General features: G+C 59.0%; 1 protein-coding gene across 3 annotated transcripts in view; it reads left to right on the top strand.

Annotated features, from left to right (window-relative positions):
- RRBP1 (ribosome binding protein 1) overlaps positions 1–9,813 on the top strand; it is a 63,376-nt gene extending 53,563 nt beyond the window's left edge. Inside the window, exons 12-24 of one of the 3 annotated variants that reach the window (XM_032859230.1) lie at positions 341–433; positions 2,434–2,526; positions 2,606–2,689; positions 2,837–2,926; positions 3,591–3,683; positions 4,107–4,178; positions 4,721–4,816; positions 5,336–5,419; positions 6,985–7,080; positions 7,825–7,908; positions 8,097–8,195; positions 8,612–8,755; positions 9,240–9,813. In XM_032859230.1, coding sequence (XP_032715121.1) covers positions 341–433; positions 2,434–2,526; positions 2,606–2,689; positions 2,837–2,926; positions 3,591–3,683; positions 4,107–4,178; positions 4,721–4,816; positions 5,336–5,419; positions 6,985–7,080; positions 7,825–7,908; positions 8,097–8,195; positions 8,612–8,755; positions 9,240–9,278 — 1,167 coding nt within the window. In that variant the 3' untranslated portion in view covers positions 9,279–9,813. Of the gene's footprint in view, positions 1–340; positions 434–2,433; positions 2,527–2,605; positions 2,690–2,836; positions 2,927–3,590; positions 3,684–4,106; positions 4,179–4,720; positions 4,817–5,335; positions 5,420–6,984; positions 7,090–7,824; positions 7,909–8,096; positions 8,196–8,611; positions 8,756–9,239 lie in introns of all 3 variants that reach the window. The other 2 variants (XM_032859229.1, XM_032859231.1) reach the window with 2 other exon arrangements.
- Positions 9,814–13,918: the final 4,105 nt, after the last annotated feature.

Raw genomic sequence — 13,918 nt, 5'->3', positions numbered from 1 at the left:
GGCCAGAGCCAGCTGCGGGGTCAGTGGCGGCAGGAGCCTCTTCTCTGAGGAGCCAGGCTGACCCTCTCTCCTCTTTCTTCCACAGTAGAGCTTCCCTGAAAGGATGCCCACCTTCTCACACCCTCGTACCACAGCAACTCCATAGCAGGCTACCCCAGGGAGGCCAGCAGACATGGGCCAAGGGGAGGGACATTTTGTCCCTTTGCAGTCTCCCTGTGGGGTCCCAAGTAGGGTCTGGGACGGTTCTCCTGCCCTGTTGAGCCTGGCTGAAGCAGCTTGCGGGGGGATGTGTGGTGGCTGCCCCCACCTGGCCACTGATCTTTCCTACATCTCCCCCCAGGACCTCCGAGAGAAGAACTGGAAGGCCATGGAGGCTCTGGCCTCAGCCGAGAGAGCCTGCGAGGAGAAGCTACGCTCTTTGATCCAGGCCAAGGTCAGAGTCCCACGTGCTTGGCCTGACCTGCTCGTTTGGCAAACCACACGAAACGTGCAAACTGTGCACAGAGCAGCCTTGGCCTTGGAGCCTCTGAAGTCCACACCCAGGGCCCCAAGGGCAGCAGACGATGTGCCCCGGGGCCCCTGTGCCTTCCTCCTTGCCCTCCTTCTCTCCCCTTCCTTTGCTTCTTCCTTTCTCCTCAAGATGAAGGGGGAAATGTAGCCTTGCTGCTTTTTCTTAACTGGGCCCTTTGCCAGCAGGGCACAGAGACAGGCTGTGGGGCTATGAGCCCACCTGGCTGGACTGCCTTAGAGGGAGGCCAAGGTTGGGCCGTCCTTGTGGATTTTCTTCATCTTGTTCCCCTCCACCTCTCCCTACCCCCTCCACACGCACACAGCCCCACTTTCTCAGGGCCTCTGAAATCCTGGCCCAGTAGGTTCTGTGATTGACCTTTACATGGAGCGAAGGCATCTTTCGCAGCAAGCACTTGTCCCTGGAGCCCGATGGGTCCTGAGTTCTGCGCCAGCCAGGTGGAGGGAGTGTGGGTATTTCTGTGTGCAGGGCCCCCATGTTGCCTCTGGAGGGGGAATGTGGCCTGCGGCAGCTGTGGCCAATAAGGGCCTTGCCCACCCCCTCTTTGTCCTTGAAGAGAAGCCTCAGGCAGCCAGCCCTCCCCTCCCAGCCTCGCTCATGCAGAAGGAATGTCCGTCCTGTTATCATGGGCTTTACAGGGACTTTTGTGAGCTTCCCAGGAAGCCTGAGGGCTGAATCAGATGAGGCCCTAAGTCGAGGCAGGAGGTGGAGGGCTGGCCTCAGGTCCCGCTGTGGCAGCTGCATGGAGACTCCCCAGAGGTGACCCAGCAGCCTGTTGGCCTTTCTGTGACAAAGGCAGAAGCTGTGACGGAAAACATCGCCTGACTCGCTCCCAGCCACACAGCCCCATAGATAAGAGCTGGCCTCCAGGTCCTCTGGCCTTTGCCTTGGACTCATGTGACCCTGGGGGGTTTGACAGGGGTTGCGAGGTCAGGGATCCACAGCAGGCCACCAGCATTGTCTGCATCATTGCCAGGTGACCCAAGACAGGTCCAGTCTTGAGACTCGTGTCTGGATCACGTGGGCACTGTGGTCTGGCCTGGCGTCTTGTCACACACATTCCAGAATATCACTGGAAGGCCCTAACCCAGCAGCAGTTCTGGTGCCCTGTCAGGTCTCCAGCCGTACCACGATCATGGCGGGCTGGCCCCAGGCTCAAGCTGCTGGAGACGGGTTGTTGGATAAGACTTTGTTTTAGCCAGAAACCTCCCTGGGGTCTGAGGAAAGGGTGTTCCGTGTCCCCAGGGACGCATGTGTTCTGCTGGGCTTTGCTTTATAGCTCTTCCCATCCTCCTTCCATCCCTAGCTTGCATTTTGTGCAGGAGCTTTAAGGAGGACAGGTGGGGTCTGGCCTGGCATAGCCCAGACGGGGTGAGTCAGACTTCAGAGGAGACATGACCCCCACTGAGTGCTTGTCCCTTCTGGGTGGGTCCCTCCCTTCGCAGAGTGGGGGTGCTGATCCTTGGCCCTCCGCTGCTGCTGGGTGGGGTCCCTCCCAGATGGCAGTCGCCCCTAATGGTAGCTGTGGGGAGATACCCCTCTCTTCTGCCTCCTCCCCAGCCCCCACAGCAGCTTGGTCATCCACATAAGTGTGTGCACACTCACACGCACACGCAAACGCTCATGTGGTGATCTCTGTGATTGAGAGCCAATCGTGGGTGGGTTCCTGCTGGGAGGTGTCCCAGGAGCCTGCGCCTGAATGGAGATGGCTTAAAAGTGACCCAGCACAGGCCGCAGTGGCCAGAACCTGGCGCCAAGGTTGAGCCCCTACCCACCATCCCCTTCAGCCCAGTGGAGCCTCCCGCCTTCTCCGAGAAGCTGAGGCAGGACTCCCATGTCACCACAGACACTCCCCAGGGTTGCCCCAGAGCGCAGGGCTGAACGCTGCCCCCCCTCTCCTCCAGGAGGAATCAGAGAAGCGGCTTGGCCTGACTGAAGCACAGACCAAGGAGGCCCTCTCCGCGCTGCTGCCCGCGCTCTCCAGTTCCGCGCCCCAGGTAGGAGGCGGGGTGGCTCCCCGGGGGACCCTGCGCCCAGAGGGAATGTCTGGGCCCCACCTCGCACGTGTCGTTGCAGAGTTACACTGAGTGGCTGCAAGAGCTCCGAGAGAAGGGCCCTGAGCTGCTGAAGCAGCCGCCGGCGAGCACAGAGCCCTCCTCGGTAAGCTCAGCTGCTGACATGCCCTCGCCGGGGCCAGTGCTCTCCCTTTGGCTGCCCCCCGGGAGGGGAGGGTGCCCGGAGTTGCCTCCTTGGGCAGCGGGGCAAAACCTTTGTGTTTGGCTGAACAGAGCCCTGTTCTGCCCCCAGGAGCTGGCCTCCAAGCTGAGGGAGGCTGAGGAGGCCCAGAGCAGCCTGCAGGCCGAGTGTGACCAGTACCGCACCATCCTGGCAGAGACGGTAGGGCTTGCAGCTGGCTGGCCCTCGGGGCACTGCCAGGAAGGAGCTTCCAGAGCCTACAGGCGGGAGGCGGCCCAGTGGCCCTGGGGAAAAGAGCCTTGGGTTTAATGCCAGCTCTGCATGACCTCGGGTCATCATGGCCCCTTCCTGGGCTCCGTTTCTCTCACTTAGTGGTTTTAAAGGGGATGAGTGAGGTGCTCAGGCCTTCACTGCTTCTGAGCTGAGGGGGCTGGGTGGTAGTTTGGGGGCTGGCTCTTTAGGGGTTGGGGGGTTGGAGACAGACATGACAGGGAGCGGACTGGGAAAGAAAAAGGTGACCGTTTGGCTAGTGGCAGGCTTGAAGCCACTGTGTCTGTGACTTCAGGACCTGTGCTAGGTCCAGCTCTCCGGCCCAACCCCATGCCATGCTCCTTGCCCTGGGCCACCGAGGTCAGCACTGGTGGCAAACCCAACAGAGAGGAGAGTCCTAACGGCCTCCCTTGTGGGCCCCACAGTCTTCATTCACACACTGGCCAGAGACCCCACTGCAGGACTGACCCCCTTCCTTCCCCCCCATGACACCATGACAGAATCAGAGCAGCCAGGGGACAGGTGGCTGCAGCTGTGTTCCTGGGGGGCAGGGTCTCCAGGGAGGGGGACCTGCCTCAGTGTCCCGTCCCCCCAGGAGGGCATGCTCAAAGACCTGCAGAAGAGTGTGGAGGAGGAGGAGCAGGTGTGGAAGGCCAAAGTGAGCGCCACGGAGGAGGAACTCCAGAAGGTATAGGGAGGGCCCTGAGACCCTCTCCTGGGGTCAGTGACACAGGTGTCGCTCGGGGTGGGGGGAGGTTGTCCCCCTCCCTAGGAATGCAAGCATAACTTACCAGAGACTGACAGCTAGCTAGGTCAGAATTTATCAAAACCAGGGGGAAAGCTGATAGGGTGGAGGAGTGGTCCTGTGGGTCTCTTGGGAGACAGGAGGCGGGTTCCCTGGGTTTTGGTGATGCCACATCAAGTGCAACTATGGAGTGACAGCTGCCTTCTCAGTCTCAAGAGTCCCCTCCCCCAAAGAAGAGGCCGCTGGTCACACTTGAGGAGGGCAGGCACCACTGGGCTTCCTGGGAGAGGGCCCCTCCTGCTTGGGTCCTGGGACTGTCCCCTTCCAAGGGCTTGTGTTTGACGGGGCCTTCTCCCTGCTTGGCAGTCACGGGTCACAGTGAAACATCTCGAAGACATTGTAGAGAAGCTAAGAGGAGAACTCGAAAGTTCAGAGCAGGTGGGTGTGGGGCTCTGCCCCGTGGCTGCTCTATTACAGAGGCCCCGTAGTGGTTTTTGCTTTGTGTCTTGAGAGAGGCAAAGGGGTCTCATCAGTCCTGCTTTTCCTTCCTGAGAGCCACTCACAGGCTCAGCAGCCCTGGGCCCCATGCGCGGCGGCTTCTGCACTGGCCGCGTTGCGGGAGGGGTGTGAGGTGGCCCCGGTGCCCTCTGCGGACACCCCATCAGCCCTAGCAGCCTGCATTGTGCCCCTGGCATCCACCCGGCAAGCAAATCTGGAAGCGCTCCTCTCCTGCCCTGCTGAGGCCAAGAGCACTCCGGGCCCGGGAGAGCTGGACCTGGGGAAGGTGTTCTGTTGCCAAGGACTTGTTTCTGCCTGTCGTTGGTTGGCCTGCTGCCCACAGGCCATGGACAGCCTCCCAGCCCTCACCCCAAGGCAGCCAGACTCGTCGCCCTGGCACCCTGTTCTCTGTGGGTTCACTTGAGGTGTCTGACACGCGTGTGTGTGTGTGTGTGTGTGTGTGTGTGCGCGCGCGCGCCCAGGTGAGGGAGCACACGTCCCATCTGGAGGCAGAGCTGGAGAAGCACATGGTGGCCGCCAGCGCCGAGTGCCAGAGCTACGCCAAGGAGGTGGCGGGGGTGAGTCTGTCCATGCTGCGGTTCTCCTCCTCCCTTGACTCTCACCCAGCATGGAGTCTGGGTTCTCCAGCTTCAGGCCTGGCCTTGGGCCCGCAGAGCCAAGGAGACTTGGTGGACGGTGGGGCAGACCTTAGCATGTCCGATGGACAGGGAGGCCCTCTGAGAGTTCCCTCTCTGGCCTGGGGACACCTTTGCAGGGGAGGACGGGCTCACTTCTGATACGGTTTTTGCCTGCTCTGAAGCAGAAATGCACACGCCTGACCCCTCCCCCGATGCTGGTTTGATCTCAGACTTCGGGCCTGTTTCACAAGCCAGGCTCACTCATAGTGGATTATGTCTTCCCAAAGTCTTCAAGGACAGTAGTTCTGGGAGGCCTCGGAGCCCCCACCAGGACTGCTGTGCCCTGTGATGTTCTCGGGGTTACAGGGAAGGGTCATGTTTGCTTGTCTGTCTCGGGCTAACGCACCCGAACTGGTTTTCTCTCTTTCTTTATCACCTGGGTCTGTTTCCTCTCCCAAGTTGAGGCAACTTTTATTAGAATCTCAATCTCAGCTGGACGCAGCCAAGAGTGAAGCCCAGAAACAGAGCAATGAGCTCGCCCTGGTGAGTGTGTGTGTGTGTGTGTGGTGAACTGGCCAATCATGCTTCACCCCATCAAAGGTAACGCAGCGTGGTGGGGGGCGGTGTGCATGGACCCGGCATTAGAGGCAGGCTTTCATGGGCCCTGCCGGAGGGGCTTCAAGCTGGGGGGCAGCTGCCAGGACCAGTGCTCTCTCTCCACTTCCCGTCGCTCCAGGGAAAGGCACTGGGAGCTTAGGGCTGGGGTTAAGGGCAGTCCAGCTCCCTGTGAGCCCTGTGGCTCAGACCAGCTCTGTCAAGCCTGTGGGTGTGTACAGAGGCCTGCCGTACCCCAGGGTAGGGGCTGAATGGGGGTGCCACCTTGGCAGAGGCATAGGGCTCCCTGCCATGCAGGTGGCCTTAGGTTCTCCTAGTTGTCCGCTTTGGTGGCTGACCTGTTCCCTGCCCCCTGGTGAGGTCAGCCGGGCCTCCTGTGTGCCAGGACCAGCTCCAGGGCTGCAGTCACAGCCCAGGCTACTGGATCTGCAGCGTTTCTTAAAATCTTGCATTAGTCATTACCACTTAGGAATTGGCAGATTTTGAAGACAAATATGCATCTGGTTTTTGAAGAGGAGCCAGCAGATCTGGCCCAGGGTGTGGGTACTCCCCTGACAGCCGCCACCGAGCCACAGGCAGCACCTGCACTGGGGCACACACTCTGCTCCCCCCCATCCCCAGTGCACCCCTGCTTATTCAGGCCTTGCCCAGGGACTGGCACACTGGAGAGCGAGTGCCATCTGGGCCAAGTCACCTGAGCCCAAGGACCACTCGCCAAAGACATGGCCTCTTCCGGGTCTGGGTGACAGGGCCTGGGGATGCTGCCCAGGTGGAAGTCACATGCAGAGAAAACCCCAGAATTGCTCACCATCACAGGCCTGCGCATTTTGGTGTCACCTTTGGTGAGCTGCTGTCGGGAGGGAAGCCGAAGGACAGGCCTAGGGATGCCCTTTGGCGCACTCCCTCTTGGAGACCATCCGGGCCCCCTGGGGAGCTCGTACCGGGGCCCACCCGATTCCCTGACTAGAACCTTTACCAGAGCTTCGTGGCTGATGCTGCTACTGCTTCAGGTCTGAGGCCCCAGGGCATGGGGACCCCCAGATGTGTCCCCTGCCCCCAGCAGTGGAGCTCTGAAGTAAGGGGACCTTGTTAGGCAGGTGTCCATTCCTAATCTTGTCCAGACCCTAAAGGGGGCTCTGAACAGTAGACTGCATTGGGAAGGGGTCCGGTTCGTAGGCAGTGCTGTTTGTGCCTAGCCCGTCCACCGCCTCTCACTTCTTTTCGGTTCCTTAGCTGTGCGCCCCTTGTCCGTCAGTGGTCCCCTTGCTCCCGGCAAGGGCTCCATGGCTAGCTCTGGAGCAGAGCACAGGAATGGCCCCTGGGCCTCAGTTTGGCTCTGTTCAGGGGTCATGGTTGCCGGACCAGGTCCCCCATGGGGCTTTGGTCATCGGGAGCATCCGCCGTCCTCCTGAGGGGTCTGTGAGCTCGCGTGTGCACAGTGGCCCTGTGTCTGGCTGCGATCGGCACAAACCCCTACTTCTTCCCTGTTTCAGGTCAGGCAACAGTTGAGTGAGATGAAGAGCCACGTAGAGGATGGTGACATAGCCGGGTCCCCAGCTGCCCCCCCTGCAGAGCAGGACCCCATCGAGGTTAGGGCGGTGAGCCGGTCCCCAGATGTCTGTCACTAACAGCCTGCCTGGGCCCCCTCCCGCCCACTGGGAGAGCAAGGACCGCAGGCCTCTGTTCTAGATGAACACTGGCCACTGGCAGCCTCTGCCACCGGCTCTGCCCAGCCAGGGGCCAGCCAGGTGTTGAGGTGGCCCCAGAGTGGAGGCAAGGGCAGGGAGGCAGCTAGGTAGAGAGGGATCAGGTGTGGGATCCTAACCATGTGTGCGGGAGGGCTGCCAGGGGGAGCCAGGACGGCTGTGCCTACAGAGAGGGAGTTTGGTCTCCCTGTTGCCCTTGCTGGGACGTCCCCAGCAGGGCACTTACTCTCCAGACTTCTGACCCAAGTAACTGTGGTTGAGAGCCCTCGCCAGGGGCCTGTGCCCAGAGGAGCAGGGTGGGGATGGAGTCGTGGGGCTGGGACTGGCACCGTGGCTCTAGGGCATCCCTGTCCTGGGGTCAGCAGAGGTCCTAGTAGCATCTCTTCAGTACCCCAGCTCTGTCCCTGGGGCTGAGGCACCATCTCCCCAAAGGGGGAGCTTTGGGAACAGTTGTCAGCTGGCCGGTGGTGGCCAGAGCTTCCCCCCACCCTCAACCAAACAGCCAGAGGCAGGGAGAGGCTAAGGCAGCACTCGTTGGCACTAGAAGGTGGAACCTGGCCAGGAGCCATGGTCCCTGAGGGGGTCTTTCCCGGCTTCCCACACTCCATGTGTACTGTTTCCACACAGCTCAAGACGCAGCTGGAGCAGACAGAAGCCACCCTGGAGGGTGAGCAGGCACTGCGGCAGAAGCTCTCAGCCGAGCTTGAGGAGGTCAGGCCCCACCCCTGCAGCTCCCAGTGTGCCAGGGCCTGTGGGGATATGGGTCAGGGGTCTGCGGGGCAGGGTCCAGCCTCGGGCGCTGCCCCGCACCCCTGTCCCTCCCTGCTGGGCATCTGGTGACAGCCCTGTGCACAGTGTTGGGCCTCCTGCCCATACCGTGCTGCCCTCTCTCCACCCAGGCTCAGAGCTCGGTGTGTCGGCTACAGGCAGAGCTGGACAAGCTCCGCAGCACAGGGTTCCTCGAGTCTTCAGAAGCAGAGGAGGTCACGCAGCTGAAGGTAGAAGTTGCGGGGGAGCAGCAGGTCGGGAAAGGAGGGTGACTGTCTGGGGTGGGAGGGGGAGAGGAGCCCTCTTGAGGCCCCTTGAGCAGGGTCCAGCCTTATTTGGTGGTAATGGAGGGTGGCAGGATCCCTAAGCCCCCAAGGTCACACTGGGCAGCCACTCCTCAGTGTGGCTGTGTACATGAAGTAAAACCAGAAGTTTGCTTCCTGTCCCTCTAGCCTCAGTGCACCTCAGGACCTCCCCAGTGTCACAGGAAGCTCGTGGTGATGCTGGTAGCAAGGCAGCGACCACAGCCTCACACCTCTCTCTGGAGGCCTCCCAGTTCTTGGGCAGCAGGGCCTCACGGGCAGATCTGGGGTCTATTCTCCTGTGCCACGGAATGGCTCATCCCCTTGCACCCTCTGACCTCCAGGAGAGACTAGAAAAAGAGAAGAAATTAACCAGTGACTTGGGACGCGCTGCCACCAAATTACAGGAGCTTTTGAAGACAACCCAGGAGCAGCTGACAAAGGAGAGAGAGACGGTGCAGAAATTGCAGGAGCAGCTGGACAAAACAGTGAGTGTCCTGGCCATGGCTCCCGCATCCCCTGGCGGTGTGGGAGGCCCCAGCACTCCTGGGGTGCAGGGCAGATAGGAGAACCAGGCCTGGGGGCAGGACGTAGTGGGGACAGACTCCCGGAAACGGGTGGTGGGACCTGCAGCCACCCTTCTGCAGATTCCCTTGGGGCCGGGGGAGTGGGGGGGGGGGGGAGTGCTTCTCTGACCCCTACTGCCAGCTGGGTCCTCCCTTGGCCCAGCCTGGGTACCAGGGTCCTCACCCAAACTCAGGGACCTCCCTCTCCTCCTATTGGCTCCCACCAGCTTCTGGAATCCATGCTGGCTCTCCAGACTTGCTGGGCTGGGTGTTCTCGGAAGGGGTGGGAGTGGTGTGGGGGGTGTTAATCCCGGGGGCACTGGAGGTCTCTAGGAGTGAGGGGGGAGCAGTTGCCTTGGCTCCTTGGCCCCAGCCTCTCCCTCACTCTGCCCACCTTTGTTCACAGGAGGATGGTAGCAGCTCAAAGGAGGGCACATCTGTCTGAGTCTCTTCAGGAAAAGAAGTTACTGTTCAACTTACCAAAATGCCTTACACATTCCTTACGAATAAATAAACCACCCAACACAGCGTTATCCAAGCCCAACCTCCAGTAGCTCTGAGAGAAGCCATTAGAGACGAGAGTCTCTTAGAATCACAGAACTAGATCTGCCAGACCCCCCGTTTGTCAAAGAACCTTTGTCACATTTGATAAACACTATTCCCCAGGACCAGCCCTGGACCACCACCAAGCAGACGCCAAAGCCCTTCTCAGCTCTGACAGGCCCCAGAGTGTGTGCTGGGGAGGCCGGGACTTCTGGGTATCTGTATGTCAATCAGTGCAATTGTTTTCTTTCCCTGGGTTGGGGGGGTCAGGAGGCGGGCGGCCCCAGGGGAGTCTCAAAGGCTGTAGAGCAGACTGGAGGGTCACAGCCCAGCCCAGTGAGGCAGCAGCCCCTCACCCCCAGGAGAAGCTGCCAGCAAGAACGGATGCGTGACCTTCCGGATGTTAACGCCATTAAAACCAACATTGTCGCCTGGCACTTTTGGTCTCGTCTGGTTTGCTGGGGCTCCCCGACCTTGCCACTGGGCCCAGGATGAGAAACAAGGAGGTGATGGCTCCCTCAGGGACAGAAAAAGGGTGCTGCTTGGTTTCCCCAAAAGCAGGAGATTAGCAGCTGTCTTGGGGCTCGCTGTCTCCCGGTCATGCCACCCAGGCCCCAGTGCCCACCAGGCATGCGGAGGGAGCAGGCCCGTGACACCTGGGCGCCAGGTATGCTGACCACTGCCTCTACCAGTGAGGATCTGAGGTTACCTGAGCAGGCCGTGGGTGACCTGGGCGGTTGTGTGAGGTGAGCTCTGTCCTTCTGGACAGAGCTTGGACACTCATCCATGCCTCAGGAGGGTGGCCCAGAGCTGGAGTGGCCAGCTCAAAACCGTTGTTCATGGTCCTCAGATCCCCCGTACCTGTGGGGGCCCGTGAGCATGTGGTCCTTGGGCCAAGAGCAGTATGGGGGCTTTGTAACATGAGCAACACCTGGTTTGAGGAGTCAAAAGTCACAGGATGGGTGGGACCAAGCCAGGAGCCAGGGGGTGAATGTGAGCAGCCCTAGGGCTTGGTGGCAGCCGTCAACCAGTCCTCCCATCAAGGGGCTGCCTCGAGCAAGCGCTGGCCAGGCTCCTTGCCCTCCTGAGCCTCGGTCCTGGGAGCGGGGTGAGACTGGCTGGGGCAGGTGGGCACTCACAGCAGGGTGGGCCCCATGGGGCCGGTGCGGAGCCCAGAGAAAAGGCAAGCCAAAAACTTGTCTGCTGCCTCCTTTAGGACTTCTGCATGCACGTCATAGGTGTCTGGCTGGTGGGTTTACCCCTCTGTGGTGGCTGACAGGGGACCCTTGAGACCCAGGAAGCATATTCTAGAGCCTTCAGCCCCACACACCACGCAACCCCCGAGAGGACCAATAGCGCTGACCTGAATCTGCGTGACCAAGACCCAGTCTCGGCTTCTTGGGGGTAGGGGTGCCTCACCTGTGACCTGTGGTCCACCTAACCATGCTGTCTCTGCACCTGTGTGTTGCAACGGTACTGGGATCGGAGTGCTGGGACTTTGGGGAAGGCTTCCCAGAGAAGTGAGCTTAAGCTGGAGTTCACCAGAGCAGGTACTGTCAGCAGAGGGGAGGAGGGCTCAAGGCTGAGGGGACAGCAGGTACAGGGATCGGTGGCAGCCAAGGCATCAGGGCAGGTAAGGCAATACGAGCCATGAGATTTTTAGGTAAGAGGAGACCATCATACCTGTTTTAGAACTATGGAGGGGGCTGAAGTGGAAAGGGGAATACCACAGGACTTGGAGTGCAGATGCCGTATTTTCTGGCAGCAGACTGAACAGGAGAAAGTGGCCAACGATACCTGATGCCAACCACATCCCCAGCCTTGTGCCTGGTTCTCACATGAAACCTTCCAGTCTGTACCTACAGGAGGTACAGAAGTGAGCAGCTCATCTAGTAAAAGGCAAGGCAGGTTTCGAACATTTGTCAGTGCATCACTCAGCTGGGATGCGGGAGTCAGCTGGAGGGAAAGAGTCAAGTTTTGGAATCCATGGACCCCATGAATAGTGGCTGAGTTCCCCCCCAAAACTGGTGGCCCCTCACTGCACCTTCCATGTGCCTTTTGCATTAGGAGCAGGGGACTCTGTGCCAAAGGACCTACAGGGCAGGGGTGGGGTGGGGTGGGGTGGGGGAGGGTGGTCACAACTCCTCCCACCAACAGTGAGTGGTCTTAACCAAAGCCAGTGGTTTGGGGCCCTGGTCAATCCTCTGGTGGGAAACTGAGGCCAGACCTGGCCCTACACCAGACATATCACCATGGCCTTGTGAGCAAACGCTTCTAGTATGCTCCCCTTCCCCTGCCACACTGACTGCAGAATTGAGAACCGTTATGCTGGGCACATGCCCTCTGAAACCCCAGGAAGGGCAGCCCTTGAGGCATGGAAGGCATGGGAGAGACTGGGCAGTACTGAGCGGCTGCCTCTGGGTACTGCTCGGTGACCACTGCTCCCTGGGTTCTGGTTACAGCCCTGCTCCCTCAGACCACCTGGCAGAGACCCTCCAGTGTCTATATGCCTTGAGGAGGTAAAACAAAGGCCACCATGATACAGGGTGGTGGCCCCAGGAGGCTGACCTGGGGACTTTCAAACCATTGTGGAGACCTCCTGTAGCTCAAGCTCTCAGGGCCCATCCTCCATCCTCTGCCCCACCCACCCCAGCAGGTGCCATGTAGCCTCAAGGCCCAGCAGAGGGGACCCAAGTTTGATAAGCAGCCTACCAGAACTTGCCTCGGCCTGGCCTTGTTGCCAGGGCTGTCTTGGGTAAGGTTCCAGCGTCATGCTGGGGAAGGAAAAGAGCCATTCAGGAAGATACTGGAGACAGCTGCCCCTAGATGCTAGAACGGGGTCGATAGGCCCCCCTGGTCTTCCTCTACAGCACACAGAGGCCCGGGGAGCGTGGCTTATTTGCCTGGCCATTCCTAGCTCCCTGTCCTGCAGATGCAGGGCCCCTGCAGCCCTGGGTAACTGGATTCTATAGCCCCAAGCTCTGAAGACCAGTGCGGAAGCGGGAATTGCCCAGGCTAGGCAAGAGCACTTGTCAAAGAACAGATGCTGGCTGACCTGCTAGACTGACAGGAAGCACTGCTCTCCCCTAGGCCTGGCTTCCTGGAGGAAGTGGCCTGGGAGGCCCGGGCTCAGTGCTACTGCTGCATCTGAGACACTCCGCCCCCACCCCCCACAACAGTGCAGCTGGGAGAATTCTGAGAACATCTAGTCTCTATCCTGCCCTTCAGAGGCTCCTGGACTCGACCTGAATCCAGCTCCAGGGTCACGCAGCCCATGAACAGCCTCTCAGCCCTGGTAGCCCCATCATGTCAGCAGCAGCTCTTGACTTCCTCTGGTCATCTCGGCATAACATTCAATAAAATGTACAAACACCAGGCTTCCTGGCCTAAAGGCAGCCAAAACACAAGATTTTAGAAACCACTAGACACCCTCCACAAATGCCTTCTCTCTGAGCTTCCTTCAGATTTGCGTCTAACAGAATTCAAAGCCCGAAAGAACTGTTACCTTTCCTGCCCCAGTGCCAGCCTCATCCCTAGCACCAAACAAGATCTAACCTTAGAATTCCAGATGTCAGAAATTAAGAACTCTCCTGGGGTACAGTGGGAATAGTTTAGGGCCAGAACGAAAGAGATCCAAATTTTTGTAGTCCCAGTTCTGCCACTTAGGAGTTGTGGGACTTTAGGCCAGTGACTGGACTTCTCTGGACGGCCCACTGGGGACACTGGCTACGGGCTGGTAGGTCTCCCGGGCAGAGCCCAAGGACAGACCTGGCTGGCCAAACAGCTCAGGTTACACAAACTTTGCTTCCACCAAATCCCTGGCTCCTGGAACTTTACCCTCTCACACAATGCAATTATGGGTGACCCTCAAACACCACACAGGTTAGGGGCATGGATGCCACCCCCCACCCCTGGCACAGTGAAAAGTCTGTATTACTTTTTTTTTTTTTTAATCTGTATTACTTTGGACTCTCCCATAGACTACAAATAGCCTACTCGTGACCTGAGGCTCCCGATAACGAACTGTAGATTAATGCATTCTGTATGTTATGTGTGTCCTAACACTGTATTCTTGAAGAAAATGTTAAGAAAATCATGAGGAACATACATTTACAGTCCTGCCTATAAAAAATCCACATATAAATGGACCCCCACAGTCCAAACCTGTGTTGCTCCAGGGGTCAACTAGAATGGCCCTTCTTACAGCTGCAGCCCAGTTTGAACTTGGTCCAGTGTCTGTCAGTCTGTATTTCAGAAATGCCCAAATCATGGGAACGTGGTGTCCCTGCGCATACCCAGTGTGAGAGCCCGAAGAGCAACCAGCCAGCCAAGAAAGAGAAGCTGCACTTCCTACGTGTGATCAGCCAGCCCTCTGGACTGTTCTGCAAAAAACAAACCACTCGACTGAGCCTAATTCTATTATCTGAGTCGCTGTGCTGTTTTCTCAGGGATTAATATTCCCTGAAATAACGAACTTCATAGTCCAGCTCTGAATTTCTGTTTGCAGTGGCTTTGTCTGCTTCTTTCCCAGGGCAAAAGAGT

Source organism: Lontra canadensis, unplaced genomic scaffold (genome assembly GCF_010015895.1).
Source record: "Lontra canadensis isolate GAN:19392208 unplaced genomic scaffold, GSC_riverotter_1.0 scaffold16, whole genome shotgun sequence".
In the NCBI taxonomy this organism is placed as follows: Eukaryota; Metazoa; Chordata; class Mammalia; order Carnivora; family Mustelidae; genus Lontra; species Lontra canadensis.
Note: the sequence above shows the minus strand (reverse complement) of the source record. Positions and strands in the feature narration are given on the sequence as shown.